This window comes from Macaca thibetana, chromosome 7 (assembly GCF_024542745.1).
Source record: "Macaca thibetana thibetana isolate TM-01 chromosome 7, ASM2454274v1, whole genome shotgun sequence".
Taxonomy (NCBI): Eukaryota; Metazoa; Chordata; class Mammalia; order Primates; family Cercopithecidae; genus Macaca; species Macaca thibetana.
The window spans coordinates 140,005,111-140,026,995 of NC_065584.1; the positions used below are offsets into that span (position 1 = coordinate 140,005,111).

At 36.1% G+C, this 21,885-nt stretch overlaps 1 protein-coding gene across 1 annotated transcript in view; it reads right to left on the minus strand.

Annotated features, from left to right (window-relative positions):
• PRTG (protogenin) overlaps positions 1-21,885 on the minus strand; it is a 127,086-nt gene that overhangs the window by 55,748 nt on the left and 49,453 nt on the right. Inside the window, exons 3-11 of the mRNA XM_050799787.1 lie at positions 16,088-16,232; positions 14,678-14,811; positions 12,807-12,944; positions 12,368-12,526; positions 11,595-11,754; positions 10,108-10,355; positions 7,822-7,986; positions 5,645-5,950; positions 4,718-4,906 (exon numbers count right to left, since the gene is read on the minus strand). Coding sequence (XP_050655744.1) covers positions 4,718-4,906; positions 5,645-5,950; positions 7,822-7,986; positions 10,108-10,355; positions 11,595-11,754; positions 12,368-12,526; positions 12,807-12,944; positions 14,678-14,811; positions 16,088-16,232 — 1,644 coding nt within the window. The remainder of the gene's footprint in view (positions 1-4,717; positions 4,907-5,644; positions 5,951-7,821; positions 7,987-10,107; positions 10,356-11,594; positions 11,755-12,367; positions 12,527-12,806; positions 12,945-14,677; positions 14,812-16,087; positions 16,233-21,885) is intronic.

A 21,885-nucleotide genomic window follows, 5' to 3' on the forward strand; every position in this document is an offset into this window, starting at 1 on the left:
TTCTCTTTTGTTATAATTTGTACTCACACTTTTGTCAAGTTAGTTTTCTAGTCTACAAGGCAGGTAGTTTCCAAAAGTATTCCTTTAAAGAAGTTTACTGAGTTCAGTTAAATAAATTTATTTTGTGACTGTTTGACAGAATGAGTAAGGCTGGGCGTGGTAGCTCACGCCTACAATCCCGGCACTTTGGGAGGCTGAGGTAGGTGGATGGCTTGAGCCCAGGAGTTCAAGACCAGCCTGGGCAACAGAACGAAACCCCGTCTCTACCAAAAATACCAAAAATTAGCCCGGCGTGGTGGCGCACACTTATGGTCCCAGCCACTCAGGACCCAGCTGAGGTGGGAGGATTGCCTGAACCTGGGAGGTGGAGGTTGCATTAAGCCGAGATGGCACCACTGCACTTCAGGCTGGCTGACAAGTGAGACTACGCCTCAAATAAATAAATAAAATGCTGTAGTGTATAGTTTATTATTTTAATTATTCATTTATAATTGGTGTGAAATCTCATGCTCACACTAATCATGCTTACTGTAAAATTAAATAAAATAATGAACAAGCTCAAGTTCTTTGGCAAAATAAAAGCTAAAGATGATCTAACACCAGTGTCCTAAATGTTAATTTAACAACAGTACTACCTAAAAATCTGCCCCCTTTCATTCCTTCATATAAAGACTTAATTTTTCAGGACAGTTGACAGCTTGTGAAAACAGTTCCTTTGTAATTATAAGCTAACTTCAGAATTTAAAGCCAATTTCTGAAATAAACAGATGAAAAAAGAGGAACAAATTATTTCAATCAATTATCAGGGAACACAAGTATGTTAGTAATTCTGCTTCAGTTTATTGTGTGATGAATATAACAAGTATTTAAAAATCCTACTTATGACGGAGCTAAACATTGAAAGTGCCTGGGGAAAAAAAATCTAAGTGAAATTAATCACCACAAAGATACAAAGTCTCAAACCACCACTTACAACAAATCACACAAATGTATTAAATCCCAAGTCTAATGCTTTTTTCCAACCCCACAAAGTAAACCAGTTCTAATTAAAATCAAACTACATTTTAAGTCATCAAAATCAGACAAGCTAACATCAAAGTATTTCCATCACTCTGCCAATATTTATATTATACTATGAAAGACGCAATAATCCTTTTAGCTACTTTAAAAAAACTCTACATCTAGGGAACTGAGCTTTGAGGTTTTAGAGTAAAAAGTTCTAAAATAACTTTCATTGCTAAGTATAATTAAATTTAGTTCACTAGAAATTTGTGCCGATATTGGAAAAATCACTCAATTAAATGTCTTTTGTTTAATATTTCGTTTTAAGCAGAGATTACATCTGTCACACCTTTTTATGTAGTACTACAATGTCTCAGAAAAATATTTGAAAATGCTTGTTAAATGAATTGAAATATATAAGTTCATTCATCTTTTTCTTTCTTCCAGAAACAAAGAACTGTGTTTATTACCAAGGAGAGTATGTCCCTATAATATACTTTTTAAACTGAAAACTTAATTATCACAAGTAAAAATAAAAAGATGTGTATAAAGGCATCAGAAAGGGGATTAGTATGAAAATGAAATTTTGAGACACTAGTTTGTTACTCAAATTGACATTGAATCAGCAAAAAGAAGCATTTAAATTTCATTTCCAGGCCTACTTAGCAAATCTAGCTCCAGTTAGAGTATCTTTAATGTGCAAAAGCTCAGTGAAAGCAAGTATTCACCATGCAAGACACAGATAGGATTCCCTTAACCTAATGCCCCCCAGACACATCACTCTCTGTTAAACAGGCAGCTACCGCCAGATGCTCTCACTAAAAATGGTCACAGATGGTCAGTTGTCCAGTTAACAGAACATACTCCCCTCCCAATATTCAAAAGAAAGAAGGAAAGGATAGCTGCTAACACTTGCCTGCTTAGTGAGTTAAACATATTTGACTGCTCTAAGTTTGGCCAGGCCCCAGCACTGACTTTCTAGGAAAGTAAGACTAGACCATAGGGGTCTCAAGATGAAAAGGCACCTTAAAGGTGATCCAGTCAACAGCTGCACAATGCTTGAATACACAACTGCATCTCTGCCAGTCAGCCATTCCAGCCTTGACTTGGTAGCTCCAGGGGTGCGGAACCTGCTGTCTAACAAGAAAGTCTCTACAGCTGCGAGAGGTCTCTGTTACCCTGAACTGCAATCAGTCCAACCACTCAATCTAATTCCACAGTCAGGAAACAGGCAGCTATTTTAATAGACATAGTATACTGACAAAATAATTTCCCAGTTGATGCATTAGAAGTGATTTTAAATGGATTCGCCTCAAATAGCATACACAGTGGATTTCACAACATAAAAACAAGGGCAGTAATATATGACTTAATTTTAAAACATAACAGAAAATAAAAGTTTTGAAAGTTGACCATAGTTCAGAGATGATTTAAAAAGTTCAACAAAGATCAATGGGTCTTCCTCATTATAAATAAATAAATACATACATGCGTTGTATGTGTGTATATATATGTATGTATGTAGCTGTAGAAAATTTTGAAGAATGGCCAAAGTTTTAATAAAATGTCTCTCTAAACTTTTCACAACCCAATTTTTTTTCTAGTAAATTAGTCACCTATTGAGAATAAGCTCCCTGTGATGTATAAGAAGAGCGTGCTAAGAATGTATTTTTTTGTATCTTCTATATATTCATATTTTCTTTAACAGAAAATGAGAAGTAGTAAGCTTGATCTATGATTCTTCATCAACAATTGTCCCAAATCATGTTTCTTATGTAATAACTAAGCAAAATTTTCTTGAATCAATAATCTGCAGGGAAAGGGACAGAACACTGAGAAGCCACAACTAGGAATAAATGTTGCTGGCTTCAGTGGCAGTAGGTTGGGCTAATGTCATCTCAGTATCAATGGCTTAAGGAAGGTGGAACATAAGTAATTTCTCCTCATCATTTATAAAACTGTGTGACAGGCTGGACATGGTGGCTCACGCCTGTAATCCCAACATTTTGGGAGGCTGAGGTGGGTGGATCACCTGAGGTTGGGAGTTCAAGACCGGCCTGACCAACATGGAGAAATCCCGTCTCTACTAAAAATACAAAATTAGCTGGGCATGATGGTACATGCCTGTAATCCCAGCTACTTGGGAGGCTGAGGCAGGAGAATCGCTTGAACCTGAAAGTAGAGGTTGTGGTGAGCTGGTATCGTGCCACTGCACTTCAGCCTGGGCAACAAGAGTGAAACTCCGTCACACACACACACACACACACACACACACACACAGGAAAGAAAAAAAAAGAAAAGAAAAAACTGCGTGACAGAGATCAATAGTGAAACTTATTTAACCGAATGCAGATTAAATTAAAAACCAACATAATGAGATTATAAGCAAAATACCATCTGGAAAACTGCATAGAACCACAGGATGAAGTTCTGTGTCCCTGCATCTGAAAACAGTCTCCCACCACTGCTTCTTACTGTGCAGAGACTCAAATCCAACGCTGCTTTCACAGCCTGTGCTACCGTGAGGCCAGGGAAGGACATGGAGAAGCCCACGGTTGGACTGCTGAGCCTACCTCCCCTCCCCTTCACAGGGCAGTCTGTGAAAGGAAAAGCCACAGTGCTTTGTAAAATCCTAATATGTCCAGAAGGTGTAACAATTCAGTAGGTATTTAGCAGGTTGGTCATCATAATTAAAGGGACTGCTTTGTACTTAAGGGTAAAAATCTACTTATGAGCAACAAATAGCTAAGTGTACACTTTATATCTTGATGAGTTTTTATCAGTTTATATCCATTTTTTTTTTTCTTTTTTTTTTTTTTGAGACAGAGTCTCGCACTGTCACCCAGGCTGGAGTGTAGTGGCGTGATCTTGGCTCATTTCAAGCTCTGCCCAGGTTCAAGCTATTCTGCCCCAGCCTCCCAAGTAGCTGGAATTACAGGCGCGTGCCACCATGCTCAGCTAATTCTTGTATTTTTTTAGTAGAGACGGGGTTTCACCATGTTGGCCAGGCTGGTCTTGAACTCCCGACCTCAAGAGATCCACCCATACTGGCCTCCCAGAGTGCTGGGATTACACGCATGAGCCACCATGCCCGGCCCATGTATTCATTTTGGATATACATTACTTTCTACTAAACATGCTTACATCATGAAATTCCTTTCACTCTACAAAGATAGGAAGACTAGGGAATAAAATTGTGTCTTTCGGAACACTGATGAACTCAATCACAAAGTTAAGTGCTTTTTCCCAGTGTTCCTGGGTTACAGCTATATAAATATTCAGTTATTTTATACCTAATTCATAATTATATAGCAATTATATAGCACTCTCAGGCACATTTTAATTGAAACTTAACCACTGAATATTATTTGGTGATATCCCTGTTCTAATTCCTATTCTACATCCACCACACACTCACAATAATTGATCAGGAACTCAATCTACCAGAAGTGAACTCCACAAAGAAAAGCAGATTTGCAGAGCTGGACAAAGATAGAAAGATACAATGGCTGCCTGATATTTTGCCACTGGACTCACAATGGTAAGTCAAAGACCAATCACTGGCTTCGGCAGTAGCATATACACACTGACATAGTAAAATCAATTCTTTTCTTTGTACCGTTAAGTCAGTTCTCCTGCTTTCTATCCAATAACTTTTTTCCCAGTTGGTCAGAGAGGAAGGAAAAAGGGAAAAGCACAGTACAAACTCACTCACCTAAGCCACTGAGAGTATAGAGTAGGTCCTTGGTATCCAAGAAAATGGGCCCATTCTCCTGCTGCCCTTCTTCCTTGTAGTACAGCTTGTAGCCCTGAATAGCAGCCGTGTCCTCTACATCTTGCTGCCACCTCACAGAAATGGTGGTACAGTTCAGAGGCTCCAAATGCAACTCTGGAGACTTAGGGGCTAGTAAAATTCATCAGAAAATGTATGTATAAACAACCCAACATCCACATAAAGACACAGAATAGGGTAGTTCTCTCAGTTTTAAGCAAACAGTTACCAAAAGGGTCAATCCAATAATTATACCGTAACCTAACTTTCCAAATTTCACAATAATATTAAACTTTGAGATCAAAATTTAAAATATATAAAATACTATCTTAAAAAGACCAAGATATCTAAATAATGATATCTACATATTTAATTTTTTTTCAAAGGGGCAATAAATACTTTCTAATTTTGGCCATTCACTACTCCTCTGTGATATAGAGAACAGGCACTCTTGTCAGTCAATTAACAAGAAAACCAGTCATGTTACATTCCACATTAGTAAAACAGAAGAGTGTAGAATTCTGCAGTCCTATAGTCTTCCTATTGAACTAAGGATTTTAAAAATATATGGCAATAATATTAATTAGGCTTTACGAATATCTTACTTTGGAAACTGAGTTTGATTTGTATTGATCTGTTCACGAGAGATTTGCTAACAGCACAACCAAAAAGTTTACACACAAATAAACTCTATGCAAAAGCAACGACTTAATAAAAAGTTTAATTTTGTTCAATTAAGTCCATCACCTACGGAATATTTTTATTTATAAAACAAAATTTAAAAAATATAAACATAATTTCGAGAAGAAAAACTTGATTCAAAAGTAAAAATACTGTATTATCTTTTCTCAACAGTCTTCAGAAATTCACCTTTCACGCTTGTAGCTTTGGGCGTCCTATGTGACGTCCATACTGATGACTCTCCCAGCCCCACTCTGGTGGCGGCAGTAATCCGAACCAGGTAGACACTGTCAGGTTTCAGACCTTCCAAAAGGTACTCATGCGTGGTCCCCGGGAGCTCCAGAACTTGGATGGAGTTCTCAGTGCTTAGGCGGAAAGACAAGCGATACAGCACCACTTGGCCCCGCCGATATTTGGCAGGGATTGGCAGCCAGGAGATGAGAATATCAGTGGGACTTCGACTTGTCAAACTAATTTCAGGAGGTCTCAGGGGAACTAAGTCATAGAAGAAAACAGGTTGTTTGTGAATATTTAGAATTGAATTGCCACTTAGCACACCAGGAACTGCATTCTCTTAATTAGCGACATATCATGAAGAAGAGACACTTTCAGCCCTAGCAGAGGTTTTCAGTGAAACAGAGAATAAACCAGAAAAAAGAAGAAAAAATAACGAGGGAGGGTTAAGTGTGTGGAACAAAGAAGATAAGATATTCTTCACTGTGATTGCAACTGTTTTGTTGCTGTTTGGAACGAGTATGAGAATGTTTGATATTCATACAAAATACGAGAATACTTCTCAAATAATTCCACCAAAGGGGCTTTGAAACAAGGGAGAGTGAATTATACAAGGGTGGGGAAGCCTAGGATTCTACAGTTATAACCGAGCAAATCATATTTTGAAGTGTAAGAGTTGCATCTTAAAAATTAATGTGAATTTTGTATTCCTAATTACAACATATGTTGTTTAATATAAAAACAGTTTTTCCTCCAAACATTTTAATAAAACTGGCATTTCAGGAAAATGAGTCAAATACAGTGACAGGTGGTCTAATACTAAGAGTTCAGATGGGTTCTAGAGTTAGCTTCTCTGTGTCTGAATCCTTGTTCTACCATGTATGACTCTGTGATCTTGGTCAAATTAACTTCTCTGTATCTAGGTTTCTTCAGACACAAAATGAAGAAAATAATAATAGCTCCTTTTACAGTGTTTCCCTGCTATACTAAGACTCACTTTCTTCAAGGATATAGAGGGAGAACAGACCTCACAAACCAAAAAAAAAAAAAGGTCTATCTTTATTAGCCTGCTTTTCACCTTAGACATGCATAACAGAGGTTAACAGTAACCAGGTAACTAGAGATGTCATATACTGCAGCTCGCTCTGAAGTGGAATAGGCTCTTAAATGAAAACTAAAATTTGGATTCAGTATCCACACGAGTGAACCTTTTCTCATTTAGTCTAAGTCTGATTTTATAAACACCCAAATAAGTGGCATTATAAAGATATAATAAGAGATCTGGGACTAAATGAACAAAAAGGAGATTTGGGGATTATTTATACAAAAACATTTTAAAAACTAAGAGCAGATCATTGCTTGAGAATAAAACATTTGCTAAGGGAGAACAGTATGATTAAGCATATATTAAATAATTCCCTTTCACAGTGCAGGGTACTAAAAAAGGTCTTCTAGAGACTCTGGAAAGACAGATCCCTCCTTTTACAACATGATATAAAGACTGAGAGGAGGAGAATCAGTTCTCTAGGGCTATCTTAATGGATGAAATTTCCCACCATTATAAGAATAATATGAAGGTCTGATGTTCCCTAAAAGAACCACAACTCAATTTTCAACCCATGGTTAGGAAACAAGTTGAACAAGTAACATTCTCCCCCTTAAGGAGTATAAGCATATTGTATTTAATCAATAGGTACTAAGTGCTAAGAATTTTTTGACAGGTGATAAGTTGTATAAAGTCCAAGTTTTAGAAGTCCAGTACCTTTGGCCCTCAGTCACTACATACACTCAATATGTAACAGTCATTACAGTTATTCATGCCTAGACAAACCTCACATTTTGTTCTATTCAGTACAAAAAAGTTTGCAACATATTTACAATTTAAACTAGGAACCTTTGAAGAAATATAATGGGAAATATAAGAATTTTATTATTGAATTTTTATTCTGAAAGTGCTCTTTATCCTTACCATGCTACTGGCAAAAAGCAAGAATGAGATTTTGAATGGCAAATTTAACACACCTGTTTTTTAACCAAAAAGAATATATTTTCTTTAAAACACATTTATTCACTGAAATTGACAAAACATACGAACATTCATAACGAAATGATCTAGAATCATGCTTTCTTACCGTCCTCTAGAGTATTCTGTGTCACGTGGTCCGACATCTGGCTGGCTCCCATTGGCATATATGCTACAATGTAGAAAGTATAGTTGCTGGCAGGCTCTAAGTCATCAATAATATAATGAGTTGTGTCATTTCCGATGACTACTTGATACTCTTCATTATTTAAACCTAAATTAAAGAATCCATGTTTTAAAATGACAGATATTCAAAATAAAATAAACAAGACCATTTGCCTGCACTGTGAAACACTGGTCCTTGGATCTAATCTCAATCTCTTCCGTGCCTCTTTACAAAATGTGAACAGGAAGGTCTCTATTTTCTAAAAGTAACCATATTTTGCTACAAATTTCTAGAGGACTTTTTTCCTGAATAAATCAAACTGAAAAGAATTCATCTTCTCCAAACTTCATTTACCATCTAGTCAAAACCCACAGCAGAGACAACGTACAGTAGTAATATAACAGAGCTTAACACAACAGAATATTGTAATCCGTAACAGTGTAAACTTGATTTGCTTCAACTTGTGGCATTTTTTTTTTCTTTTAAACATAAATGGAGAGACAGTAGGGAATGTAATGGCTCCACTCTTTAGAAAAACAAACCAAAAGTTGTCCTGCAAAAGATCTCATTTTGCCCCTCGAGATTCTATTAAATTTGACTGACATAAGTTGTTCTTTTATTTATAATACTGAGGGCAAAAAAACTGGGAGTCACAGAATGTGCCTCAAAATGCTTTCTCCCACAGTTGTTTTTTTTTTTTTTTTTTTTTTTTAAGAGAAAAAAAGTCTCAGCAACTCTTAATCAAATATGCATGGCAAGGTATAGAAGAGGATTTGTCTTTGTAGGATTTAATTCCTACAGAGCAAACCTGTAAAGTGGAACAAGAGCATTGGCAGCCACTGTGCTTTGCTAACAATTCACAGTAAACGCATGTCAACTTAATCAAATCTCTCTAAAGACGGAGTCCCTTCTCCCCACACTGGATTTACAAACAAAACAGAAGGCAAATTCCAGTATTAAGTTTTCCCACATTTCTGAATTAACTTGATAGCATTTTAATTAGACAAGATTACAGGCATTTCACAACAGACTGGCTAATGGCTTGTTAATTAGGAGCTGCATAGTACGATTTCTGACCTACCAAACAAGGTCCTTGAGTTCGAATTAAAAAGCCTTGTTCTGTTCCTGAATAGACCACTGAGCCGCATGTGGAGGCTCTAATGAAACAACCATAATAGGGAACAAGAGTGGTCCCCACCAAAACCAGCATTCCTTTTACCTTCATAAATCACTAAAAAGGGAATTAACATACTCCAGCATGCTCAGTTATCAGACTTTCATTCTTCTTGCTTCCATGACCCCTGATTTACATTCAAAATATTCCTTTTCAAAACCCTACTTCAAAGTACAAAAAACAAATAGCAGCAGCAACAACAAACCACCTGTTTCTATGGATAATTTTATTATATCCCCATCCTTAGGTGTTTGAATTTGTTTTTAACGTATATTCCATAAAAGCTAAGCTGTTTAAGTATAGAACTGAAATTTCTAAGCCTTTACCATGGTTTCTATGAAAAATCAATAGAGAAATTTCTAGGATTTATCAGTAGTTTCTCTTTTTCCTCTAAGGTATTCGCTGAAAGTAAAATATAAGAAAAATTTTTAAATCTCCAAAATAGAACCAATAATTCTGAATAAAAATTTTAAGACACATTTTATTTCTACTTTTATATGATGAGACAGGAGTAAAGAATGTCCTGTTCAATTTTCAGAGGGTTCTATGTGATTTCAGAAAACATTCATAATATACAAAATATTTAAAATATACAAAAGCAAAAATATGGGGAATTTGACAATGTTTACTTTCTCCCTTAAAAATAATAAAAATATACATAGTTTATTATTTTACTCTAGTTACACCACTATGACTAATGTAACTGCATACTTAAATTGGAATATTAAGTCTCAGTTAAGGAATTTATGCCTTGTCTGGAATGAAATTCATAAGTATACCACTTTGTAACTTCTAAGCAGGCGGTGATGCTTTGTATTAGCTGGTAACTGTTTCTAAACAGAAAAATCTTCAACTATACTTACATATACAAAGTACACAACAGCATGACATTTAGAAAACAATAAATACAAAGATGATAGATTATTTTATTAAAGAAGATAAATGCCACAGAATTTCAAAAATATTTTGTGGATTATGTAAGGCATTATTCGTACTGAAAACAAATCCTTGATAGCAAGGAGTACTCAAAAATAAGCACTCCTAATATTACTTACCTTCTGCTTTCATGTAATGTACAGAATAGGCGATGACTTTGTCTGAATTATAAAGTGGCCTCTCCCAAGCTAAAAGAATGGCTGAGCTTGACATGGTTTCAGCATGCACATTATAGGGAGCACTGGGTCTGTCTTCTGACATCACTACAGTCAGTCTGGCTCTAGATAAAATAGATCCTTGGCTATTCTCAGCCATGCACTGATAAATAGCATCATCTTCAGGAATAATCTGGTTAATTACCAATTTACTGGGGAAAGAAAAAAAATTATTTCCATGAAAAATTCTAAGAATGAATTCAAAATAAAGTTTAGCTATTGCTAAATATACTCTCATCTTATTTTATTTTAAAATTCAAATTAAATTCAAGCATTTGTAGAACCCTGCAGCAACTATGTGGAATCCTGAAGACTTTTTGGTGTTTTTTTGTTTTTGTCATTTTCTTTTTGTTGTTGTTGTTTTAAAGAGACGGGGTCTCACTCTGTAAACCAGGCTGAAGTGCAGTGTCACAGTCACAGCTCACTGCAGCCCCAAACTCCTGGGCTCAAATAATCCTTTCGCCCTCTTGACTCATCCTCCTGAGTAGCTGGGACTCCAGGCATGTGTAATTTTTAAATTTTTTGTAATTTTTTTGTAGAGACAAGGTCTCACTATGTCCAGCCCAGGTTGGTCTTAAAACTCCTGGGCTCAAGTGATCTTCCCACCTTGGCCTCCCAAAGCACTGGAATTACTGGCAAAAGCCACCATGCCTGGCTTATATAGTCTCATTTCAGATGATAAAAGTTACTGACCTACCAAAAAAAAATATGTAATCTGTCCCAGTGAAAAATATTCTACATTAATTACTTAAAATTACTCATTTTTGAGTCTGCATTAGAATTTGTGATATTCAAATGCTCTTTGCTTTAGGTAACAACTTATTTTTTAAAATGTGGCTCTTATTAAGAATTTATATTACTTGAATAGCATCTAATTTACAGAATATTATAATGTGCACATAAAATACAGGTCAACAAAATGTTTAAGTTTTGTTCAACACAAATGAGAATGTTACAATAATTTGTATTTATGCTAATAAAAATGAATTCTTAAAATCATTAACTATGGAGAAATTATTAGAGAATTATTTCTTCTAATTTTCTCATTGTTTGGAAGAAGGAACTAAGACCCCAAAGAGCTAATATGCTTTCTTGTGGTAACTTAACTAGTGACTTAACAGCACAAGAACCCTGGAGTTTGGGGAACTGTGTAACATTCATTTTATTATCACCTACCACTTTCATGATCCATGTATAAAATACTCATGAGTATTTAGCATAGCACATGTATGACATGCTAATGTTATAAATCTTAATTTCTTAGTTTAGTTTCATTTTGTTAATAACTATCAAGATAATTTAGGTATTTGATATAATTATAACCATTTCACATAAAAATTACTAAAGCCATTATGTCATATATAAAATGGTAGCAAAGTGACACAGCCTACCTGTTGTACATTTTAATTCTACCATTTGAATGTATCTTCCTTCCATTTTTCAACCATGACATCTTGGGAGAGGGGATTCCTTCTGCCTGACACACAAATCGAGCAGTGCCAGCTCGAGGCCTTGTTAAACTTTCTGGCCATTCAACAAATGAAGGAGGAGCTATTTTTAAAGAAAAAACGAAATATTTCTGTGATCCTAATAGGAATGATGTAAAGAATCAAGGAAGAAAACAGTAAATGAAACAAGTCCCATTCCTGAAGATGGCTGACATGCTGAGCTCCTATCTACATCTTCATACATCACTCCAGGTGCCTTTTCTCGGCACTGCTCAGCGTTCACTTTCTCCACGATTTCCCTATTCAGAGCATCTATATAGACACATTTAAAATATATGTACCTATCATCCTTCTTAACTAAGAACAATATATTGCCACTTGCGAATGCAGTGCAAGTGGCTATAATCAAGAGATTAAATTTTTAAATTGGCAAATAGGTACATGGATATGTGTGTAGGTGTGATGGAGACAGAAGGGAAGCTTAAAGAAGAAGAAATATAATGGTACGCACGTAAACAGAATGGTGACCTCAGAATGATTCTACAGTTATATTTTAATATAAATATTTATTTTTTTTCCTGAAATTCATCATTGGATTACCATACTTCACATCAATGCTACAAAGCTCAAGAAAGACAGTAGTAAGCTATGAATGAGATAAAATGGCAAACGTTAAAATGTAAGATTCCCCTGATTGCAGAGTGAAAGGAACATACCTAATACAGTTAAAGTTGCCATAGCAACTGTAAAGTTGCGTGTGCCAGGGGTAGTGGCCCGACAAACATATACTCCAGCATGTTGTAGCCTGACATCAGATATCATGAGATTACCATTTCCAAGTACCCGAGTATTAAAGACATCAATGGATTTGTGATCTATTTCAAGGAGAATACTTCAGTTAAAACAATGTAACAGATAATCTGAAATTATGTCAAAAGACCACTATCCAAGCAATCAATCATGGAAAGTATAAAATTAAGTATAAAATTCTCTATGTTAAGACCTTTTCTCTATACACTGAAAAGGCAAAAAATTAAGACATTCAATAGCCAAACCTGTGTTTTTGTATATAAAATAAACATCTTATAAATTTCATTAGAATGAACAAAATTTAAGGAAAAGACTTTTTGTTTTGTTTTTCCTGAGAAGTCTTACCAAGGCGGCTCCAAGAAATGATTGGTTTGGGATTTCCTATGGCCATGCATTCCAAAACTACAGTCTGATGAAGAGACGCTGTTATGTTCTGTGGACCTGCTATAATTGTTGGTGTGTGGAAGGATTTAGACTCCTTAGCTTTGGGGAGGAAAAGACAGAATATAAAAATAAATCATAAATAAGATATAATAAGTGAAATTAGTAGGACATTTATTCTCATCACTCACTTTTCTTTTTTTAAAACAACTTTATTGAGATATAACTCACATATGATACAATTCATCCATTTGAAGTATATAATTTAGTGGTTTTTAGAGTTTTCAGAGTTGTACAACTACTACCACAATTAATTTTAGAACATTTTTATCACTCTCCAAAACAATCCCAAACCCATTAGCAGTCACTCCCAATTTCTTCTTCTCTCCACAGCCTAGTAACCACTAATCTACTTTTAGTCTCTCTGGATTTGCCTATTCTAGACATTTCATATAAATGGAACCATATATTATGTGGTCTTTTGTGAATGGCTTCTTTTCACTTAGCATAATGTTTTCAAGGTTCACCCACGTTGTTACATGCATAAGTACTTCATTCCTTTTTATTGAGCAATGTATATCATTGTATAGATAGAACACATTTTATTTATCCATCAGTTGATGGACATTTAGGTTATTTTCCATAGCATTACTTTTAATTGAGGTTCAAGCACTCACTTATATAATTTAATTATCTAAAATTTATTTACCTAGAACTAAAGCATAGCATTAAATACATAACTTCAGCCTCTTTATGTTTTTCAAAATTTATTCTTTTACAGCCTTAAAGGATCTGTTAGAAACCAGTATCTCTTGTGAAGAGTAAACACTTATATGAAGTTCAACAATGTCTTCAGTCCAGGTCTTCTTCCGCTACATTTAAATAAACTTAACCTTTAAAATAAAAACTATCATCTATTGCATTTTAAGGAAATACCTATTTCTTTATATGCATCTCTCTAGTTTCCCTTCTACCTATATTAATATATAGCAAAATATATAAAATTGTGTTTGCTTAATATTAACAATGATAATTTTTGCATTGAGACTGAGGATATTTTTTAACTTTTATTTTTGTGTTTTAAAAAATTGTTTAATATAGAAGTTTTATATTTTCTATTTTCATAAACATTACTTTTTATAAAATGCATGTATCATTTTTACAAATGCAAATTATGGTATTTCTTTAAATGACAAGCAAAACAATACAACTAGAAACAAACATATCTTTTTCCACATTAGGCAATTCTGGTAGAAATGGATGACTGTTACTCTCTTTTTTGTGCCTTCTGTATTTTACACCTTTTAAAACAAAAGTGAAATAGAGCCAGCCCTCAGTATCTGCGGGTTGCACATCTGTAAATTCAACCAACTCAAGGTTGAAAATATTTTTTTAAATAAAAAATAAAAACATACACATTTTAAAATACAATATAACAATGATTTATACAGAATTTACATTATTAGGTATTATAAGTAATCTAGAGATGATTTAAAGTATAAAGGAGGGTATTTAGGTGAATGAAAATGCCATGCCATTTTCAATAAGGGACCTGAGCATCAGTGAATTTTGGTATTGAATAGAATACCAAAGACTGAGTATTTGTTAATCTTTCTTAAGACTGAATACTTCTTAAAGACGTTGACGTAACATAGAAAACTGGCCTATGAAAGAAGAGTTGCTTAATAACTGAAAATAACCATTTTCCAAATAGATTATAATAATTTAAATGAAATTCTACTTTATAGCACATTATTACAGCAGAGGAGAAAAAGTAGTAACCGTGCCAATAAAACATCATAAAAATGGAAAAAGCCACTGTGCATGGTAGGTACCTGGAATCACAGTTAGCGAGGCCTCCATGCTTTTGCGTCGGTGGGCCACGGTGGCAGCAACACAACGATAATTTCCAGAATCCCTTTGGCTGACATCATAGATCTGCAATACTCCTGTTGGTAGGGCGGTTATCCTGTTATGAGAGAAAGATAACTAAACTTCTTGTAGATTATTTTATTTTATTCTATTCTATTCTATTTTATTTTTGAGATCGAATTTAGCTCTTGTTGCCCTGGCTGGAGTGCAATGGCGTGATCTCGGCTCACTGGAACCTCTGTCTCCAGGGTTCAAGCGATTCTCCTGCTTCAGCCTACCAAGTAGCTGGGATTACAGGCACGCCACCATGCCCGGCTAATTTTTGTATTTTTAGTAGAGACAGGGTTTCACCATGATGACCAGGCTGGTCTTGAATTTCTGACCTCAAGTGATCTGCCTGCCTCGGCCTCCCAAAGTGCTGGAATTACAGGCATGAGCCACTGTGCTGGGCCTAGATTTTATATTTTATTTAACATATTCTGTGATAGGAATTAATACACTCAACCTTTTTACAGTGCTAGAAGCAATACTTTAAAGACCTTTAGCTTGATTCTCTTGTTTTCATTTGGGTCACTAAAGCTCTCTAAAACATAAAACAATCCAGCATGACATGGTTTGTGCAATCTATCAGTCGAATTTTACAGAGTCTCATTTGACATTCTAGCATAGATTTAGCTAACTGGTGGCCCAGAGTTTAGTGTAATTTTTTTCAAATTCCTGAATTTTTTACCTATTAATATCCACATATTGTCCAAGACATATATAGATATGCTCTTTTTTGTTTTTTTAATAAAGCACTTCCATGAATAACTTATTCCATCTTAGTGCTTTACCATGTTAGCAAATGTTTGCCTACTCAGGAGCAGGGCAGGAATCAAATTTTTTGGAGTTGCTATCAAGTTCTTGATTTTTAAATCCCAACCACCCTCAGAACACTAGATGTGTGCATGTGCGCGTGCGCGCATTTGTAGTGAAGAGGGGGTTGGGAAGTGGAAGGCAGAGACAGGAGTGGGCAGCTACCAGGGCATACATGAAAGACCCTTACACCAGCACTGCCCTTCCCAGCAATAAGAGTGTCATTTGGTTTCCTAAAACCTTGGGCTGGAGTCCAGATACTCATGGTTAGAACAGATGGTTGAGGAAAGGATCAAGGCAGTAGGATAATCTATTTAAATTCTGATCTAAACCAGGGACCATGCCCCATGTGCCAGAGACTGATGATCTAATTCTCTGGCTAAGTTTGAAATGTCTTAAGCAATCAGTTATTACTGCCTAAATAAAAATGAGGCCTATAATGGTGTTTCTCCCTATATAACCTCATATGAAGTCTTCATTACTCCCGTATCTTCTCCAAAGACAAAATCTACATCTACCTGTCCACAGTTATAGGTAGAGCTGTCCGATTGAACTCCCATGTTATAACTGCAGGAGGGTTGGATGAAATCTTGCATGCAAATCGAGCAACTCCACCTTCATGGACCTCAGTGGAAATTGGCTGAACTTCAAATGCAGAAATACCTATAAGATAAAGTTTGAGAAACTCAGAATAAGTGCATGAAAATAACACTTAGAAGTAACATTACACTAGATATTACTTATTAGACTTGAACACTTGCTTGAATAAGACCAACCTAACTTAACCAGCATGAAGATAATTTAATGAATAATTTTGGAAAAAACACTGGGCAGCTGCCCAATTTACGGAGTCTGGTCTTTCCCAGAATTAAATTCTAAACAGGTTCATGAGAAACTTGTCTATTTGTAGATAAAACTTAAGATATGAAACAAAAATAAACAATGGTATATAATTACATACTAAACTGCGTGATACAAACTTTAAATACTATTGTATATCAGAGGAGAGGGAAACAAATAAATTCCAACTAATCAGGTAAAAACCATTTACAGGAACTGGTTTTGAATTAGCTTTTGAAGAATCCACTGGATTTAGATGGGGGTGGTGGTGGAAGAGAACAGAACATTCCAAGTGAAAAGAATAACATGAAGACAAGCACAGAGGTAAGAAATGCAAAGCTTGCATTCACAGGATTGTGAGGAAACAGCCAGGACTACTGCAAAATATTTCAGATTAAGAGTTTATGGGAAAGCTGAAGGAGAATACAGATAAAACAGATTTACATCATGGTACAAATTAAGGCATCACTGAAGATTTCTGAGAAAAGGCATGTCCTGATATTAGCAATGTGTGGGAAAAATTAATCAGAATGGATAGAAAAAAGGAGTCTCAAGTCAAAAGTCCAATAGGCTATTAAATAGGGATTACAGAAGTGGGTGGTGGCAGTGGGAATGGGGACAGTCTAGTGATATCTTAAAGAAAACAAAGACTTGGTTCTTATGCCACAGACACATCACTCTGTATCTGGAATCAGATGAAGTTGGTATTGATGGAGCAGGATGGGAAAGGAAAGAGAGAAGCCCAAGGGTGCATCTGAAACAAAAGGTGCAGGAACTCAACAGACTACTTTTAGGCTCATGTATTTCCAAAGCAGAAATCAATCCTGAAGTGTTAGTATTTTCTAGAGATAATTATTCTTTGCAATTCTAGGCAGGCCTCCAGGAAGTGGTCTTCAGTGTCTATGATCATATTTTGAAGGAGTTTTTAAACTCCAGGTTTCCCTTCCCTCTACTACGTCTTCCAAGATACAAAGAAAGGGCCACAACTATAGGATTACTCCTCCCCTCCCCAGACTACAGTTCAAAGAAAAATTGGTTTGAACTTTATTACTTATAAATAAAATGAGAAGTTATGAAGAAGAAGAGAGGTAACAAGGCTAGATGAACCTATGCTTCATTAGGTTGGGAAGAGTAAAAGGTCATAGAAGGCTAACAAATTCTGCCTTGCACTTGAACTCATCTATCTGTAGATAGATCACAGGCCTTTACAAGTGTACGACAAGGCCAGAGAATCACGGTGAAAATATTCTTAGGACGATGGACTTCCAAAAAGGGTAGAGTAGGGGTAAAGTAATACCTTATTTGTGTATGAAACAAAAATTTGTTTCAAACTGCTATTGTGAGTGGATCCTAAAAGTCAGAACCATTTGCATAGTAACTTTCACTCTCTTTTCTCTCGAATATATGGTATTTTTTCAGGAGTTATGTAATGCACGATACTGCAATAGACCAAATGTTGAAGCAGACACATAAGAGAACCCAGCTGTCTTCTATTAAGCTAACTAAAGAGATTTGCACAAATGTAAAGCAATTCTGCTCTTCTGGCTATTTTTTTCCTCTGGAAAATAGTTATATTAATATGTGATGTATAAATATTTTTATTCTAAAATGAATTAATGATTATTTTTCTCAGTTTTAATTTCTAATAGTGTCAACCGAGGTAAACTACATAAATACAAGTTATTTCAGTTTTAAGAGTATAAAGAGTGAGACTTTTCAGTTGGAGAACCACTCTTCCAGAATATCACACTCTAAAAATTGATACCATGAATCTATGTTGCTGATCAATTAATTAGTACCTGTAAAACTCAAGCCCCATACTCAACCACTTACAACAGTGTTTCACTAACACTGAGCTACTTTTCATTGCTTCTGTAATCACTTGCTAGGATGTTTACCTGCAAACATTTTAATTTTGGATCTAAACCTATGGACCATCCACTGCTGTTTATCTACTAAAGAATTAGGAAACAGATGGCTAGATTCACCTTCAAAATATCAGCTTCACATTCAGGCAGAACAACCTGATTTCTCAATAATAAGGTAAGCTTGTCTTTTTATAGTTAACTTAAACTACGTTGAATACATTTATCTTGGGGGGAATTAGGACCTACATTTCCATAAACGTAATGCTTGCTTTATGAAATATAAAGCACTTGTCGATCCCATATTTACCTTTTCCATGTGTGAGGGGTGACCATTAGTTCTAGCTGTCACTGATAATCCAGTCCATATTCAATTGACAGACTTCAAAATGGGAATTTTACTTTATTGGTTCTCAGCCTCTACCTCCCCAGACTGAAATACCTTTAGTTTAACTTTTCTTTACAAAGCAGAAGCTCCCCCAGGCCTGTCCACTTTAACAATTTCTTCTTCCATTACCCCACAATGAATTAATTATTTAATCAAGATGTTTTATCTCATTTATTCCTCTCTCATATCTGACTTCTCCTCATCCCTAACAGTCCTCTGTTCAATTCAGGTCCTTATCATACCCTGTCTGGATGTCTTTCTGGAGCCTCTTAGCTGGTATCTCCCCTGCCAGCAACATCACCCTCCAGAGTGATCATCGTAAACCATGAATCTGTGTTGCTGACGAATTAATTAGTCCCTGTAAAACGCTAGCTTCATATTCAATCACTTACAATGATGTTTCAGTAACGCCGAGCTACTTATAATTCACTAAATACACCATGATATTTCACACCTCTAAGGTATATATGAACATTTCCTTCTCTTGCTAATAACATTGGTCCCTTGTCCACCTGATGAAATCCTACCATCCTTTAAAGCCTGGTTCACTTATCCCATCCTTTGGGAAGTGGTTTCTGACCCTTTTCTCTGCTACCTCTGTACACTGCAGAGCTTCACTGCTGCCTTTATCTCACATTATAATCACTTATTTACAAGTCTTCCTCCCCTTCTACATTACAAGCTCACTGAGGGGCAGCAGTGGGTCATGTTCTTTGCAGGATACTGTAAAACAGTAAATGGTGCAGATTTGGCACTAAAAAAATATACTTTCTGAATTGAACTAGTATTATTTTGAATTTTCTCCAATTCTATTAGGTCTTTAAGCACAATAACTAGAATTGTAGGGAGTTTCTTGGGTACAAATACCAAGACGGGGTGAGAAGAAAATAGTGCTTTTTATTATTTTTTTGTTTGCTACAATTCCAAACAATGCCCAGTATTTTACTGGCATCGATTTTAGAGACAAAAATTTGTCCCTCCCATATCAAAGGACTTTTGTAAAGATTAAACAAGCCAATAGAGTGAAAACTTTTCATAAATGTGATTATTGAGAATAAAAATGATCACTTTGCTGCCTTGAGTTATTTCCTTCCAGCCACATAGGCAACTGAGTGTTGTTTTTTTCACTCTGAACCTAACCAATCAAACAGTATGCCTGGGCACCACTGCCTTTTTCTTAAGCAGTTCCCCTTTTTTCTCAAATAGATAAATACATGAAATCCCTAAGGTTTTTTATTATAACAATTGAGCTAACCTTGTACTTTAGGCATAGTGGGCTGGAACTCTGGAGTCACAAAATTCTGAGAACTGAAACATAAATAGGTTTACCCTTGAAAACTCTGGTTTTCAGAAAGGTTTGAAAGCAAGTATAAAGGTATGTATTTTTTAATCCTCACAAACACTTTTATATTTAAAATATCTAACTTTTTGATATCTTTTGAAAATTCAATCCATTGGCAAAATAGTTTCGTGGAGAAAATACCAAGCCAGATACTGCTCAGGACTCTCGTCGGTTACCTCTGAGACTGAAAGAACGACGCAACCATGAATCAACAATGAAAGTAAATTCCCTTTTTTCTGTTTGTAATCCCTCCATCTGGACACCAATCCCAATCTCTTCCCTCCCCTCTGGGATCTCTCTCTCCCCTGCATATTCAAACTCTTCTCCTAGCTCCTTTCCCCCCACAAATAAGAGTGTTCCACTCTCTCCCAACCTCAAAAAACAAAAGGAAGAAAACTCTAAACATGTCTTTACATCACTTTACATATCCATCTAGCAGCTATCTGCTCACCTACCCATGGGATCGAAACTTCTCTAAAGAGTATTATACTGGCTGTCTCCCCTTCTTCCTTTCTGACTCCATGCCTCAAACATTTAATCTGCCTTCTTCCCTATTATTTTATTGACACAGGGTCTATGATACTACACGCTCCTTGTTCTCCTTTTGTTTCTCTGGCTCCTCCTTCCTGTCTGCCTTTTCAAGGGTTCGTTCTCCCTCCTCTTCTGCCCTTCCTTCCAGAGAGTCTCTGTTCTTTTCTCTCTCCATGGTCTTCTTTGGTGATTATATCCTCTTTCAGTTTACAACCACAGTCAGCCATTGCTGCTGATTCCCCTAAACACCTCTTCCAGTTTAGATCACCATCCTCACAACTTCGTACTCATGGCTCCAACTGTGCACTGGACGTCTTCACCTGCAGCTTATGAAAGGTACTCCAGGCTGCCGTGGTAGCTCACGCCTGTAATCCCAGCACTTTGGGAGACCAAGACGGGCGGATCACAAAGTCGAGAGATCCAGACCATCCTGGCCAACATGGTGAAACCCTGTCTCTACTAAAAATACAAAAATTAGCTGTGCGTGGTGGTGCGTGTCTGTAGTCCCAGCTACTTGGGATGCTGAGGCAGGAGAATCGCCTGAACCCAGGAGGCGGAGGTTGCAGGTTGCAGTGAGCCGAGATCAGGCCACTGCACTCCTGCCTGGCGACAGAGGGAGACTTGTCTCAAAAAAACAAACAAAACAAAGGCACTCCAAACTCATCATGTCCAAAATGAAGTCATCTTCTTTCTTCTAAGCCTGTATCTCTGCTTCATCTTTGTCACACTACTGTCAAATTACTCACCTGAGCTAGAGACTACTTACTTGTTCTGTATTCTCAATCACCTGTTCCCACTGATTTTAACTCCTAAACATGTGCAAAATCCATTACCATCTGTTCCAGTCCCAACATCTCTCACCTGAACCACTATCAGCCTCTTATCTTGTCTCTGCTTTCATTCTTCCCTTCCCCCCTTCAAAACACTCCAGACAAACACCAGTGTTTGATAAGCTGCATTAGACTCAAGCAGCTTTCATCTATCCATTCAAAGGCTTGTATAGGTTAATCCACTACTTCTAAAACCAACAAAGAAATAATCTCACAAAAATGTGATTCTAATTGTAAATGCTGTCAAAAAGCATCATGTCTGAGCATCCATCCTTCTAAATATTTAAACTGCTTAACCTAATTACTAGAAAAAAAGAATGCATATCTCCTTGTCATAGCAAAAGAAAAAAAAAATCTTCCTTTATGCCAAATATATATTTTAACTCTTTAACTGGGTATAGTCCCAACAAATTGACTCATTAGTGAGCTTTTGCAGAAAAAAGAAAAAGGGGAGGGGGGCTGGGGGAAGGATAGCATTAGGAGAAATACCTAATGTAAATTACGAGTTGATGGGTGCAGC